Genomic DNA, 17145 nt, shown 5'->3' with positions numbered 1-17145 from the left:
CACGTGGAGAGTCCACCAAGCCTGAAGTGGGGCCTAGCCCACCGGGGGGGCCTTAACCTGCTCGGAAACCCTCTTCCCTCGCCCGAACGGGAACGATATCGGTACGGCGCTCTGAGCAAGGAGACCGGAGGAAAGACTTACCGAAGCCTTCCACGTCTCTGGTTCGGAGGAGTTCTTCTCTACTTACCTGGTCTCAGTGCTTACTGGTTGAGTACAGACACGGTCTCCGTCTGCGTGGGCTTCTGCACCTGCTGCCTTTCAGCTGCTTCAGCAGCAAAGTCCACGCTGGGAGCCTTCTACCGGACCAAGGCATGCCCCTGAGGGATCTCGAAAATCACCTCAGGAATTCTCAACTGGGGGAGGGATCCTTAGGTTTCACTGCAGGAGAGCGGGGCTAGATTTTCTTCTCAATTTGAAGGTAAAATTTTCTCCTTTGGATTAGTGCTGCAATCCCGCTAAACACCACTGCCGGTGTGGGGATAGGGTCTACATCTGCTAGGAGATGGAAAGATACTGAATGGTTGAGGTCACTGCAGGGATATATCTAGGGTGATGTCAGCTTTGAAATCTGACTCCGTCTCCATCTGCTAGCAGGGGAACACATAACCCATTTGTCCTGAGTCTATCTGGCTACACGCTACGAAAATCTGAATTTTCTAGTGTGCACCTGCAAAGGAGTGGGATTAGTTAAACATGAAGCTGAAGGAAGATCAATATTAAAGAATCACATTGAAGCATTGGTTGAAAGTAGTCCATATTGTTAGAGATCCTGCATGAGACTGCTGTAATCATGTGACCAATTTGAAAATGGAGAAAAAAAATGAATTCAAATCATGTTTCTCAATATTCTTTAGACTTCAATTTTCAATTTAATTTCTATGCGAAAGCTCAAGACTGAGGCAACTTAATATAAACAGAAATGAAAAATATTCACAATCAGTTTAATGAAGTGCACAGAATAGCAATCAGTCATGTCAATAAAAATAAAACAATTATTTTTACATCAAGTGTGCTTTATTTCCTCCACAGGTATTCTGTTAAATAAAGCACCATATATATACTGTCAGGCCACAGCTAAAGAGGATTCTTTACAGAATCAAATTTCTTGTGGTTGTTTAGTACAAGTAAACTTAATTTTGATAATAAGAACCACAGCGATCTGAGGCAATCTGCCTCTATTATAAGGTACAAAACTGGCACAGAGGACACCATATTATACACAGTAAAAATGCCATAAGTTTAAATTACATCATACAGGGGCAATGAGACCCTGTTCTCCCAGACTGCCATATTAAATGAAAGCCACTACAGTGAACTCTGAATTACATAAAACATATCCATTATCTGATTGCCCTTAAGGTGTAGATGCAAGATTTCTCATCTGGAGATCTACCTGACTGAAAATTAAGCATATAAATCTAGCTTGCCATTCAAGCAGAGAGCACTCGACAAACTGGAGCACAAAACAGAAATAAGCAAAACTTATACAAACAGCTTAAAAAAAATAAAAATGAAAAAACTTAAAAGCAGACATGCTGCAGCTACTGTCAAGAAGCAGCCTGATTTCCTTTCCCAGATATCCTTGTGAGTGCATGAATTGTAGACTCAATGGTCCTACACAGGGTCTCTAGAATCTCATGCTGCTGCATGTGACTGAAAAGTCCTCTGGAATAACTACAACCTAATGTTAAACTAGCTTCAGCATCATGTGACGTTAAGGCTTGCCCATCACAAATTCTCGGGTCTGCTAAGTCAGCCAGAACTGCTGAAATTGAGGTGGACGGGAACTCTGAGTCTTCCTCAGTCACATTAGAGTCCCTAGAGCTTTGCACATCTTTACATTCTTCCAGTTTACCAGCACTGTCTGATTGCTCTTCTGTATGTTGTGGCCTGGTATTTAATACTATGTCTTCTGAAAATGAAGATGAAACTTCCATCCTGTACTCTTTAATAGAGCTATTTTCAGGAGAGGGAGGATCTTGTTCAGTGCCAGGATCAATAATTGAAGAGTCTCTTGTCTCATTATCTGAAGTACTTGTTGGGGTTGATGCCTCCCTGGGTTCAGTTTTTAGTTCACCAATGCAGCTATCTACAATATGCTCTTCATCACTGCTAACTCGCCTTCTTTTCACAGGAGTAGCACCTTCATCATCTGTGAAAATAAAAAAAGAAATTAGTTCTTACTTGTTAATTTCCTTTCCTTGATGCCAGCCAGACCAGTCTAAATACATGGGTTATATCCACCAACCAGCAGATGGAGGCAGAGATTAACAGCTTGCTAATGTTATTTTATATAAGGCACCCATGCTGCTTTCCACCTGTCAGTATCCTTAATAAGCTAAGAACATCATCCTAAAAATAACAAACTGCCCAAAACCAGGGGATTTCCAAGGGAGAAGAATAAACTAATATGCATCTAACAAAATGGACTCTGTCCTCGAAAGCTCATGCCTCAATAAATTGGTTAGTCTATAAGGTGCCACCTGCCTCTTGTCATTTTTGCTACACCAGACTAACACAGCTATCCCTCTGAAGATTTAACATACCAATAAAACAACATTTAGGAAAAACCAAATAGATTAATATTCCCTTACCTTACCCACTGAAAGTTTGATTAAAATTATATATACACTTTCTGAAAAGAAATAACCGTAGAATACCACACATTTAGCAGATAAGGGAGGGTCCCAGACTGGTCTGGCTGGACAAGGAAAGGAAATTATCGGGCAAGAACTAATTTTTCCTCTCTCTTAATTCAGCAAAACCAGTCCAAATGTATGGGATGTCCCAAGCTATACTTTGTGTAGGCGGAACACTGCCAAACCTTCTCTCAAGACCTCTGTACCAAAGGATACTTCTTCCTGGGTTCAAACACTGAGACAATAAGGTATCACAAAAGAATGCAAGGAAGATAAAGTTGCTGCTTTGCAACTCTTCAGTGGTGAAACCAATCATAGCTTGATGCAAGAAGCCATTTGTGTCCTGTTTGGCAATGGTAGTCCTCTAACCACAATTGGCCGCACTTCTGACTTCTTTAAATCAGCACGGCAATGAAGCTTTTATGCCACGTTCCTCTAAAATGACACAGCATAGAGGACAAAGAGATGATCCAAGTCCCTAAAGCTGTTCATAACCTTAATTCTACAATAAAACACTCCGCACATCCAAGGAATGAAGCAGCAAATACACTTCTCCACATAAGTCTCTAAGGAAGGAAAGAAAATACCCTACCCAACTAAGGTGACAAAAAGCAAATCACCTTCGGTACCATCTCCTTCAAAAGACCAAGACAAACTCCCTGCTTACAGCTCGGAAATTCAATTGACTGAGTGGATCATCATTACCAACTCAGCTAGGACAAAAAAATGTCTTTAAAGGGCTCAAAAGAAGTACCTGCCAGAAAAGATATCACCACATTCAAATTCTAAGACAAGACCAGTTCTTTTACTGGTGGGCTACGTGTTTCACTCCTCACAGGGATCGAGAAAACTCTAGATGAGAGGCTAAAGCCATATCCTGAATGGAACCTATGAAACATACATAGAAAACATGTCAGTTTCTAGAAACTGAATGAGCCTCACTGAGCATGCTCAGCCATGCATTATACCACACATCCTCGCGGGGTCCCCTCCAGACTTATAATATAGAATTCAAGAGAATAAAATAATAAAGAAGAATCCTACACAGTGGAAACCCAACTCCACAGGGTGTTATGCAGGTTTTGTGAGGACTGCCATCCTGCTATCCTCAGAGAACACCTGATACAGGTAAGCAACTCTGCTTTCTCCAAGGACAAGCAGGATGGCAGTCCTCACACATGAGTGAATCCCTAGCTACAGGCTGCCCCCCAACATAAAAGGGAACCAACAGAACACAAACAAGTGCCAACAAGAACAATAACCCATTTTTTTGGTAACGGGGAGTGGGGGCAACCTGAACCAAAACAACAGGCCCTAGGTGGGAACAGAGTTGGTTTCTACACCTCAAACAGGTTCCGAGTCAGCTATCCCTTTCCAAACAATAATGTGATGTGACTGTGTTCTCTTCCATGAGAACTGCTTGCAAGTGGACCACCAATGCTGCCATGGCTTGAACAAAGTGAGCCTTGACATTATCCCCATGTCCCACATGGTATAACAGAAGGTGATGCAGTCTACTTGCTAATTGGAAGTGTCTGCTTGGCAACAGTGATGCCCAACTTATTCCTATTAAAAGAAACAAAAAGTTGGGTGAACTGTCTATGGCCTTGTGTCCACTCCAGATAGAAGGCTAAGGCTCTTTTGCAGTCCACACTGTTCAGGGCTTGTTCGCCTTGGTGTGAATGGGGCCTGGGAAAGAATGTTAACAGGATGATGGACTGGTTAAGTTGGACGTTCGACCCCCACATTAGGCAGGAACTTAGGATGCATATGTAAGACCATTCTGTCATGGAAAAACTTAGTGTAAGGTGGATAAGTCACTAAGGCCTGGAGCTCACTGACCTGCATGCTAATTTGACCGCCACCAAAAATATGACCTTCCAAGTCAGGTACATCAGGTCACAGGAGCGCAGCAGCTCAAAGGGAGCTTTCATCAGCTGACCTACCACCACATTGAGGTCCCAAGACACAGTGGGAGGCCGCCTTAGGGAAGGCTTCTACTGAAGCAGGCCCCGCATGAAACATACAACTATACACTGTACAGAGATGGGCGTACCATCTACAACATGGTGATATGTGCCAATTGCACTTAGATGAACTCTAACAGAGTTGGTCTTCAAGCCAGCTTCTGATAGGTGTAGAAGGCAAACAGTTTTCGTGGTGAGCAGGAAAACAGATCTAGGACCTTTCTGCTCACACAACACGGAAAAACTCCTCCATGTCAGTCCGTAGGACTTTCTAGTGGAAGGCTTTATGGAAACCATTAGGACCTGAGACGCATCTTCCGAGAGATCGAGTGGTTACAATATTAACCTCTCAACATCCAGGCTGTGAGGAACAGGACCTGGAGGCAGGATGCTGCAACCAGCCTCGATCCTTTGTGATGAGATCTGGGGAAGTCCCTTGTCCGATCAGTTTCCGGATGGACATCTCACTAAGGAGTGGAAACCACACCTATCTCAGCCAATAAGGGGCCTCAAGAATCATAGCCGATTGATTGGTGAAATGACATGGAACTCCTGCCTGGATAGAGCTCAAGTGAGTCCCCAGGCTCAGCGGCCTACACGTTTCACCCACAGGCTGCATTCCGTCAGTCCTGTCAGTACCAGATAAAGGCACAAAACCAGACAGAGCATGGAGAGGACACAGAACCTAAACTGCAGATGCAGTATTTATTTAAGGAATAAAATTAGACTCTACTATGCTGCACATCGACTAAGGCCCGCCATGCGGCAGGCAGAAAGTTGTACAGAAGAGAAAAATAAAATAAAAAACAAAAAACTACTGTAAGGAAAAGAAAAGAAAAACAGCTGTAGCTCCAGAAAAAAAAATCACAACAAAAACTGTGAGGAAAGAGTAACGCTGAATACAGTGACCAAAAGGCTCTGCGGAAAAAAAGACTGAAGGACTCTGCCTAGGGGGCAGGGTGATAACTACACCTGCATATGCTCAGTAGGGCATGTTTGAAAGCTCTAGAATCTTTGAGATCAAAGTTCCGGTCCGGGCTCCATCCTGCTTGTCCTTGGAGAAAAACCAGCAGCTAATGCAGCCCCAGAGGAACAGGCTGTAGATTGCTGCACTACGGGATCCCATGGTGGACAGCCTAGTTTAAACCACTTGCTGTCCATACACAATGCCACTGGACGGCTGCTCACATGAACCAACTGCAGTACTAGCCCTTCCAAAACAGTCCTCCTCCTGATGCGATATCTCCTCCTGCTCCCTGAATTCCAATTTCTTTCTGCAAAGCTAAAACTGAAAAGACCTTGTCCCCTCATCTGCCTTTGCATTGTACAACACGTACAGAGGACTGGCTTTCCTCCATACTCCATTGGAGAGAACATATCCCCATTCATCATGTAAAACAAATTCCTGTAATGTGAAAAAGTTTTTGTTTTTTTTTTTTTTACACTCACTGCGATGCTGACCGAAACACCAATGAGCCTTCCAAAAGGAAACACCATCCTGTGCAGAAAACTTGCTTTCTTTTTTGGTTTTTTCTTTATGAAAATTAATAAGGCAGAGGGAGAATAAAATTTCTTTCCTGTCTTCCTTAGGAGGTCCAGTCACAGAAGAAGAAGAATTTCTTTCCTGTCTTCCTTAGGAGGTCCAGTCACAGAAGAGTGGGGTGGGGTGGGGGAGGGGAGGTGGGGGGTGGGGGGTGGGGGCAAGAGAGAGAAGTAAGAAGGGAGGAAGCAGGGCAACATTGAATGAAATGTGGAGCCCAAACCAAACCCTTGGAAGCCACCTGGTCTAAGGTCATACTCAACTATTTATTTATAAAATTTAGAAAGTTCCATCACAATGGTTTACATATATCCAAGATAAAAGACATAAAATCAATAATACAAGTAAAATCAATAAAAAGACAATTATGGGCTAATACATTATTCATAAAATCAATGATAAAACAGTAAAAGGCTAATACTGGCAGGCTGAAACAGCACAGGAGCCTATATAAGGTGACATTAGCATGTCTGTTAATTTCTGCCTCCATCTGCCTGTTGGTGGCCATAACCCATGCATTTGGTTTGGTCTGGCTGGCTGAAAAGGAAAGCAAAGCAGAGTTGCTTACCTGTAACAGGTGTTCTCCTAGGATAGCTGGATGTTAGCCTTCACACACAGATGACATCATCAGATGGAGCACACTATCCACGTGTCTAGGCGTGGTCCCCCCTTCAGTCTCATAACATAGAAATATGAAAAAATAAAACAACAAACATAGGAGAAACCCAACTCTGAGGGGTGGTGGTTGTGTTTTGTGAGGACTGACATCCTGCTGGCCCTAGGAGAACACCTATTACAGGTAAGCAACTCTCCTTTCTCTTAGGACAACAGGATGGTGAATATGTAGCTACAGGCTGCTCCCAAATGTCTCTAAACCCACAGGCAACTAATCTGGTGCCAAAGGGCACAACAACTGTGGTGTTGTGGAGAACAGAGGGAGACAGCCTGAACCTGAAAAAAGGGCCCTAGGCAGGAAAAGCTGGGATTTTACAGCTGAAAGAGATTCCGAAGCAGCTGCTGGGCCGGCCATCTCTGTCCAAACAGTAATGGGCAGCAAATGTGTGGAGAGAACTCCACGTCACAGCCTTGCAGATCTCGGCCATGGGACCTGCTCGCAAGTGGACCACCGAAGTCGCCATGGTTCTGATGGAGTGAGCCTTGACGTGGCCGCCAAACTGAAGGTCCGCCTGTGCTTAGCAGAGGGAAATACAATCTGCCAGTTTGACAGTGTTTGCTTGGTAACCGCAACACCCAATCTATTCTTGTTGAAAGAGATGAAGAGCTGTGTGGACTGTCTGTGGCCTGCTGTCTGCTTGAGGAAGGAAGCAAAGGCCCTCTTGCAATCCAAGCTGTGCAGAGCCTGTTTGCCCTGGCGTGAATGAGACCTGGGGAAAAAGGTGGGCTAAACTATTGACTGGTTAAGATGAAAATCGGTGACCACCTTGGCAGGAACGTAGGGTGAGTATGAAGGATTACCCTCTCGTGAAAGAACTTCGTGTAGGGCGGATAGAGCACCAATGCCTGAAGCTCGCTTACCCTGTGTGCCAAAGTGACTGCAACCAAGAAGATGACCTTTCAGGTCAGGCACTTCAGATTACAGGAGCGCAGTGGCTTGAAAGGATCTCGCATGAGTTGAGCCAACACCACATTGAGGTCCCAGGACACAACAAGAGGCCACAGGGGCGGCTTCAGCTGAAGCATGCCCCGCATGAACCAGCCTACTATGGGCTGTACGGAGACAGGTGAACTGTCAACACCTTTGTGGTAGGCCCAGATGACCTCAAGTGTACTCTGACCGAGTTGGTCTTTAGACAAGCATCTGAAAAGTGCAGCAAGTAGTCAAGCAACCTCAGAGTGGGACAATATAACAGATCCAAACAGTGACTCTCACACCAGATGGAAAACCTCTTCCACTTCAGGTTATAAGACTTCTTGGTGGAAAGCTTCCTGGAAGCTATAATAACCCGAGACTCGCTATCAGAGAGGTCAAGGGGCTGCAAAACTAGCCTTTCAACATCCAGGCTATTAGAGACAAAGCCCTGAGGTTGGGATGGCACAGCCTGCCCTGATCCTGTGAGATCAGGCCAGGGAAGATCCTCAGACCGATTGATTTCTGACAGAGAGATCCTGCAGGAGCAGGAACCATACCTGTCTCAGCCAACGAGAGGTAATGAGAATCATGGTCCCCCCGTCCTGCTGGAGCTTCAGGAAGGTCTGCATCACCAGAAGAAGTGGAGGGTACTCGTACAGAAGGCTCTCACCCCAATGGCGGGCAAAGGCGTCCAAGGCTGGGTTTCTATCCACCCTGTACAGGAAGCAGAAGTGGCTCACCTTGTTGTTGCAGGGGAAGGCGAAGAGGTCCACGTCTGGGATCCCCCAGAGGTGGAAGATGCGATCTGCCATGTTTGATCCAGGGACCACTTGTGGGGTTAGAACACTCAACTCAGCCGGTCCACCACCACATTCTCCGTCCCCACCAGGTAGATGGACCGGAGCATCATGCCCTAGGACTGAGCCCAGGACCAAATCTGGACAGCCTCTAAACACAGTAGGAACAATCCTGTACCTCCCTGCTTGTAGATGTACTACATCGCCAGTTGCACACTGAGGTCTAGCTCTTCTTGAAAATCCACCGAAGAGAGGACAGAGGGAGGAGGAGGAAGAGGTGTCACAAGAACTTCCTTGGAGCCCTGAGGGAGCTCGGTGCCGGGCACTGACACTGCTGGGGAACGCCTGGGACTCCCGGGTTCGATAGAGGTCGATGCCTCCTCTCCACCTACTTGGTTATCGGTCTGTACCAGGATCACCTGGTTGGACAAGCAATCTTGGAACGCCTAGAGTGTACCTGATCACTTGAAGCTCCAAGAAGTTGATCTGGCATTGAGCTTCCTGAGCAGACCACAGTCCTTGCGTGCGGAGGTTGTCCACAAGCGCACCCCAACCCAAGGTGGAAGCATCTGTAGTAAGCACGACCTGGGTTGGGGGGGGGGGCGGAAAGGGAACCCCCAGCTCCAGATTGGGCAGACTGTCCCACCACAATGCAAATATGTACATTGAGGTCCTAGGTGTCTTGCTGCCACTGCGACCACACCCAGCCCTCCACACATATGCAAGCAAGCCCAGGGAGTAACAGACAGATGCAGCTATGTGACGCAGCAAGTGAAGCAGAAGCCTGGCCGACATCTGTTACCTTCGGCAGATTAGACTTGCCAGAGACATCAGAGCAAGTGCCCAATTGTGACGTGTCCAGGCAGGTACCAATAAAGTCCAATTAAGGCAATAGGGTGAGATAGGACTTCAGGTAGTTGAGACAAACCCGAGGGACTCCAGCACTTGAATGGTCAAGTGTAGGGAGTGAAACGCCCACTTCGGGGTGGTGCTCTTGACTAGCCAATTGTCCAAGTATGGGAACACATGCACTCCCAGCTGTTGGAGGTGCACACCCATTACTGCCAGGCACTTGTTGAAGACCCATGGGGCTGAAGCCAGGCCAAACGGCAATACATTGTACTGGAAGTGGCTGTTGCTCATGAGGAACCATAGATACCTTCCTGTGACCGGGGAAGATCTTGATGTGGGTATATGCGTCTTTGAGGTTAAGGGAGCACAGCTAGTCCCCTTTTTGCAGGAGGGGAATCAGAGTGCTCAGCGAGACCATCTTGAACTTTTCCCTTTGCAGAAATTTGTTCAAGGCCCTCAGGTTCATGATGGGGCGGAGCCCCCCTGATCTTTATGGAATCAGGAAATAGCAGGAGTAGAACGCCCACCTTTGCTGACGTGGAAGTACGGGTTCCACTGCTCTGGCCATTATGAGGGCAAAGAGCTCAGTCCAGAGAATTTCCCGATGTGTGGACTGGCCCCACAATAGACAGGGGGGAGAGAGTCCTCAGGGAGATCCAAGAAGTTCAACAGATACCCTCGATGAATGATGGACAGAACCAACTAGTCTGAGGTGACCTGTGGCCAGCGGTCCAAAAAAGGCTGTAGCCGACCTCTGACTGGGGTCACAACATCGAGGGTAAGGGCATGGGGCTTATGCTCCCTTGCAACCAATCAAAACCCCATAGTGGGGCTCTGCTGGGGCGCCGGTTGAGATCTTGGGGTCCGCTGCTGCTTAGAGCAGCTCCTATAACCCACTCGTGGCATAAGTGCACGCGAGGCTAGAGGATAACATTTCCTTTGGCGATAAAAGGATCTCCTGGCGATCTGATGCGAGGATTTCCTGTCAGAGGATGGTGGATCTGATGTACTGGCCAAGAGATGCTGGAGGATCTCATGGTGATCCTTCAACTGAGCCACAGCATCCCTTACTTTGTCTCCAAATAGACTGTCGCCAGTAAAGGGTAGGGCTGTGAGTTTTTCTTGGACCTCTGGCTGGAGATCAGAGACTCAGAGTTACGCCATTCTACAGGTCCTGATGCCTGCCACTGCCACCCTAGCTGCTATTTCAAACACATCAGGTGAAGTGTACCTCGTGTTTGTCACACTCCAAGCCTTGCTGGGCGACTGCCAAGAAGGCTTCCTGCTGTTGCTGGGGGAGGCATTCTGACAACTCCTGAACCTGCTTTCAGAGATTCCGAGTGTCATGTCCAGCTGGTAGGAAGCAATCCGGACAATCAGCATAGCACCTTGGTACAATGTCCTACCTAAGGCATCCAACGTTCTATGCTCCTGACCTGGAGGCACAGAAGTGTGGGTGCGGGAACGCTTTACCTTCTTGAGGGCAAACTCCACCACCACTGACTGATAAGGGAGCTGCCGCTTCTCAAAACCCAAGGCCTGATGCACTAAGAAGACTGCATCTGCTTTCCGGTTTACCGGAGGCACCGAGATATGGTATTCCCAGATCTGAAGGAGTAACTCCTTAAAGATATCATGGATGGGAACAGCCACTACTTCCTTTGGGCATCAACAAACTGGAGAAACTCCATCTTGTGACAGGCGTCCTTCTCCGTTAGGAGCTGGAAGGGAATGGTCTCCACCATAGCCCGTAGAAAGCCCGCAAAGGTTAGATCCCCCAGCAGGGACCGGCGCCTCTCATCTGGAGGGGACAGGTCCGAGGGAAGATCCCCGAGTCCTCAGCAGCAACTCTGAGATGGTATCCCCCCAGGGATCATAAGGGGCTTCCTTCTCACTGAAGTTCCCTGGAGACCCTCGAGGAGCACCCCTGACCAAGCCTCTCTGTTATGGCACTAAAGGCACAGAGGGCAACATGGGCATTGAGGACCCTGGTGGCACTGAGAGACCAGGGATCGAACTGGGCAAAACTGGCATGGTGCCAGGGTCCCAGATGGTGCCTCCGACCATAACACATCGTCCTCCTCGGAAAAACCCATAATGGGGATAACTCTGGAAGGAGGAGGACCCAGTGGCCACAAGGGTATCAAGGGACCCCAGGGTGCTGGTAGTTGCTGTGTGGGCAGGAGGACATCAAGGCACTACAGTAGCGGTGCCAACATCGCAGGTGCGGGCTCTGACACCAGGGGAGGCACCGGTGGAGCTGGTGGTTCGATGCCCTGAAGGGCTTGGAGCACCACCAGGTGCACCCTGCGGTCCAGTTCCTCTTTAAAATCAGCCGAGGAGAGGACAGACTGAGGAGGAGGAGAAAGAGGCGTCACTGGAACTTCCATGGAGCCCAGAGGGAGCTTGGTGCCCGGCACACACATCGGTGGAGTTGCTTTGGGAGCATCACGGTGGTCACTGGTGCCGACCTGAGTCCGGTACTGTGCAACGACGAGGTTTCCCACGGTGCTTAGCCCGGTCTTTCCCTGGCACTGAGGATGGAGATGATCCCGATGTCCTGCAGCGCAACGACGGTCTATCTCTGGCCCCTCTCTCTCTCTCAAGGGCCCCGGCAGAGAAGTAGACAATGATGGACAGACATCCATCGGCTCCTGACGGCCCTTAGGTGTCAATATACCCAATGCTGGAGTTGAAGGATCAGACAATCTGGATCCAAAGAGCTTCTCCATCTTGTCTAAATAGGCCCGACGACTCTCGGGGGTCATTTGATTGTAAAAACGACACTCCTGGATGCTGTGTCACCCCCAGGCAGAGGATACAGACCTCGTCCTGGTGAGTGGTTGATTGGCAGCCACTGAGAAGTGACACTGTTGGGAATCGACCGCACAGAATGGGAAAACTTACCATGCCTCCCTTTAGAAGCACCGATGGGGAAGAATGGGGACCTGGTGCAGACAAGTTGATAAAAACAACTGGGAAAAAACTCTGAAGAAAGCAGAGCTCCACAACCGCGAGGTGAAAGCTGCACAGAATAGAAGAGACTGAAGGGGGACGTGTGGATAGTGGCATGCTGGGCATGACAAAAGTTTTCCGTTATGGGCTCTCATGTGTGAGGACTACCATCTTGCTTGTCCTAGGAGAAGCACATTTTTTTACTGGAGTGCTTTCCTAATGTCTTTTTTCATACTTCTAGAAAACAATGGTTAGATTTTCATTTGAATTAAAAACAAAATACCTTTGCAACCCATGAAACACAGATTACAATGAAACACAAATCAGCTTTGTGATGCTGTCAAAAGTTGTCTTTTGCTTAGCTCATAGATGATCAGGAACTATCCTGAAGGAAAGCTGCACATTACATTTTTCTATAGTGAGCACAAAAGAGTGCAAGACAAACTAAATCTTGGAATACTGACTTCCCCTCCAATTGCAGCAAATTCACTGGTCTTGAACATATTCATTTGTGTATGTAGTATGTAAAATGCAAACCTTTTGTTTTCCTATCTTTGGCTTCCTGTTCTTGCAATGAAGTCCGCTGTTGCTGACAAGTTCTACATTTGCTGAGAAGCTCTTGCAAAGTTGGGATCAGGTTTGAATTAAGCTGTTTGGGGGTGTGAACAGAAAACAGCAGAGCAAGGGCTCGAAGATCCTAAAAAGAAATATTTCAGGTTATAATACTGAAAACATTAAGTTACCTACATGGTAACAACACTAAGGATCCATCAATCTAAAGCTAAAGGGGTTCAGCCGGATAACCCGTCCCGCTGAATATACTTGCTTAAAGTTATCCGACTAACTTTAAAGGTAACTGGATATTCTTTTTGAATATCATCGGTTACGTATAAAGTAGTCCGGCCTCATTGGGCTGTATAACTTTAAACTTAACCGGATATATTAAAAAACGAATATATCCAGTTAAGGTCTGTTCCCTTAAAAAAAATTTTTAAAAATTAAATAAAATTAATCGCAGTCTGTCCCTCGCCTCCTTCTGACCACCTAAGCTGCCAAGGCCCTACAAAGCCAAACTAGTCACCCCCCTCCCCCAAAATGGCCCGTTTAAAGTACAATTTGAATGTTTTGCCACCGGGTCCTCCCCCAACCCCTGCTCCAACTTTCCCTTCTAACTGTAAAAATTTGCCTCCATCGTAGTTGCCTGATAACAGCAGAGGCGTCCCCAGAAGTGGCGGTGCTGGATCATGGTGGCAGGCTACCACGACCCTAAAGGCAAACTTGCAAAAAAGGTATGGGGATGGGGGGGAGAAGGGAAAGGGAAGGGGTGGGTGTGGGGGAATCAATCTGGAGAGTGTGATTTTGAATTTTTACAGTTAGAAGGGAAAGGGAGTAGGGGTGGGCGAGGGGCAGGGGGACTCCTGGCGGCGTAACATTCAAATTGTACTTTAAAAGGGCCACTTTTCTGGGGGGGAAGGGGCGGCTAGTTCGGCCCCATAAGGCTTTGGCAGCTCAGGTGTTGGGAAGGGAAGGAGGCAGGGGACAGGCCGCAATTTTTTTTTTTTTTTTTTAGGGAACAACCCTTAACTGGATATATTCTTTTTTTTTTTAATACACCCGGTTAAGTTATACGGCCCCACGAGGCCAGTCAGTTTGGTTTTCAGTATATCCACAATAAATAGGCATAAGAAAGATATGTATGCTCTGCCTCCATTATATGAACATCTCTCTCATGCATATTCATTGGGGATATCCTGAAAACCAGACTAACTGGGTAGTCTCATGGACTGAGTTCACAACTATTGCATTAGAAGTTTCATCTCATCTCAAGATTGGTCACAGTCTAAACTGTGCCAGTGGTGATGGTTTGTAGTTGTGCATTCTGTACTAACTTCAGGAATACGCCTGGAATATGAGGAACTCAAAATAAGTCCCACATTGTGTGGTGACAACAGGAAAGTTTACACTAAAGCAAGTACCAAGTGAGGACCCATATTCAACTAAAGTTGGCTTAATAAGAACAAAGGGTGCAGAGATTTAACAGCAAAAGTTTTAACAACTATAATTTAAGAGATGAACCAAAGTCAGATGACCAGAGCACAAAGCAAGTTGTAACATTTGTCCATCACTCTAGTCCAGTGAGTCTCAACCTTTTTTCCATCATGACACACCTGACAGATGATGCTCAAGTTGCACATTGCACACTACATTTAACAGCTATACTAAAAAAAAATAAAAAAAAATCCTAGATATTTTGTTGAAAATGAACTGCTTATAAAATATTATTAAATATTTTTTTCACAAAAGTTTTAATTTTTGCTTACTGCATCAGTGAGAAATCTGAGAATGATATGCATGTGCAGCACACAGTTTTTCCATCAGACACTCTCATGCATTTCACTGTCAATCTCAGAAATTTCTGACCTCATCTGGAGTTTATACAGCGCAGAGTTGGGAAATTCCCCCTTTCAACTCATCATACAAAAAATATATTCAAATTCTGAATCCCTTCCCTGCCAAGCACTTTGTGAAATAACATGAAAACTTGCAAAAAAGACATTTAGAAATTATATAGCATACTAGCTATACCATAAGAATGCTAACACCCAGGACATGAACAGCAACAACCTTACCTATGAAAAAGCAAGACTGCAAATATAGAACACAGTACACTTACAATTGGAAAAACAAAGATTTTTCCAATTGTAAGATTTCTACAGAATCTACATCCTAGTTAGCAGAATCCCTCACCTCTGTCAAACATGCACAATGCAGACTGACTTATCTAATACAGAAAAAAAAAAAACCGACCATAAATTCTAAACAAGTCTCCACAGCACAACTGAAACTCCAAGAAGCTGGGGGGGGGGAGAGGTGCGCCATGCGAAGCAGGATACAGCATACCTGCAACATTTCTGCTTTGGATTGGTGGTGGCAGTGATTGCCAGGGTTGAGAGAAAAACAGCAACAGGGAGAGGTGATGAGGAATTTTAAGTTCTAGTTCCTTACTCTGCACTCTCCTCAAGCAGAAAGCACGTGACGCCATTACAGAAAGCATAGGCTTGCTATGTCAAATTTTTGGTCACACGCTGGTTCAGAACCACAGCTCTAGTCATCCAGGTTTTAATAGGTTTGTAAAAATTATAGTTGAAAAGGTCTTTTGCTTTTAGTTCACTGTTCCATTCCTATTTATTGTGGCTGCCCTGGTTGAGTGCAGGTCAACAGTGGTTGTTTGCTGGAATATGAGGAACAAAACCATTTGCACTAAAGGAGCAGATGGTATTAAACAGTTGATGAGCAGTATGTGCCTGCTGATGATTCAGCAAATGTTGCTTACCTGTAACAGGTGTTCTCACAGGACAGCAGGATATTAGTCCTCACATATGGGTGACGTCACAGGATGGAGCCCAATCACGGAACACTTTTGTCAAAGTTTCTAGAACTTTGACTGGCCCCTACTGGGCATGCCCAGCATTGCACCAACCCTGCAGCCAGCAGGGATCCCCCCCTCATCTTGTTTAAAAAGCTACAGGAAGTGCCGAAAAATAAAATAAGAAACGTAACAAACCCAACACCGCGGGGTGGTGGGCGGGTTTCATGAGGACTAACATCCTGCTGTCCTGTGAGAACACCTGTTACAGGTAAGTAACATTTGCTTTCTCACAGGACAAGCAGGATGGTAGTCCTCACATATGGGTGAGTACCGAGCTGAGGATGTCCGAGTATGCACCAAATGTACCCAGGTGTGCAAGGCACAAGGACTGGGGTGAAATTTGGCCGAGGGCATCCTGAACCCTATCTGGCAGGCGGAAAGGTGTTGGTACATCAACTTGTGAATAGGTTACGCAGGACAGATTGGCCGAAGATGGAATCTTGTCTTCTGGCCTTGTCCAAGCAATAGTGGGCTGTAAAAGTATCAAGAGAACTCCAGGTGGCAGCCTTGCAAATGTCAGGAAGCGGCACAGAGCGTAGGTGTGCTACTGAAGTCACCATGGCCCTCACAGAGTGTGCTTTAACACGGTCTTGAAGTGGAATGCCTGCTTGCTGATAGCAAAAGGATATGCAGTCCGCTAACCAGGAGGAGAAAGTCTGTTTACCTACAGGCTGCCCCAATTTAATGTAATGGAAAGAGACAAACAATTGAATGCTTTTCCTGTGGGCAGCTGTACGGTCTAGATGGAACGCTAGAGCCCGTTTACAGTCAAGGGTATGCAGAGCCTGCTCTCCTGGATTGGAATGGGGCCTGGGAAAAAAAAGGTAGGTAGTATAATGGATTGATTGAGATGAAACTCTGATACTACCTTAGGCAAGAACTTAGGGTGAGTGTGAAGTACTGCCCGGTCTTGCAGAAGTTTAGTATAAGGCGGATAGGTAACTAGGGCCTGTAACTCAGTAACTCTGCGAGCCGAAGTGATTGCCAAAAGGAAAATCACTTACCATGTGAGATAGCGAAGTTCACAGGATTGGAGAGGCTCGAATGGTGGTTTCATGAGCCGACCCAAAACCAGGCTGAGGTCCCAAGAAGGGGCCGGAAGACGCAGTGGAGGCTTGAGGTGAAGCAAGCCCTTTAGAAAATGTGTTACAAGGGGTTGTACTGATATGGGAACATCCCCAACACCTTTATGGAAGGCGGCCACCGCACTAACATGCATTCTGATGGAGGAAGTTTTTAGACCTGACTCAGACAAGTGCCAGAAATAGTCCAGAAACTTCGTGATTGGACAGGTAAAGGGGTCAAGGGATTGAGAAGAGCACCATGACAAACCTGTTCCATTCGTAAAGGTAGGATTTTCTTGTGGAAGGCTTC

General features: G+C 46.4%; 1 protein-coding gene across 1 annotated transcript in view; it reads right to left on the bottom strand.

The window, feature by feature from the left end:
• Positions 1 to 920: 920 nt before the first annotated feature.
• USP34 (ubiquitin specific peptidase 34) overlaps positions 921 to 17145 on the bottom strand; it is a 1009100-nt gene continuing 992875 nt past the window's right edge. Inside the window, exons 78-79 of the mRNA XM_029593702.1 lie at positions 12879 to 13038; positions 921 to 2152 (exon numbers count right to left, since the gene is read on the bottom strand). Coding sequence (XP_029449562.1) covers positions 1548 to 2152; positions 12879 to 13038 — 765 coding nt within the window. The 3' untranslated portion in view covers positions 921 to 1547. The remainder of the gene's footprint in view (positions 2153 to 12878; positions 13039 to 17145) is intronic.

Source organism: Rhinatrema bivittatum, chromosome 3, assembly GCF_901001135.1.
Source record: "Rhinatrema bivittatum chromosome 3, aRhiBiv1.1, whole genome shotgun sequence".
NCBI classification, from domain to species: domain Eukaryota; kingdom Metazoa; phylum Chordata; class Amphibia; order Gymnophiona; family Rhinatrematidae; genus Rhinatrema; species Rhinatrema bivittatum.
Note: the sequence above shows the minus strand (reverse complement) of the source record. Positions and strands in the feature narration are given on the sequence as shown.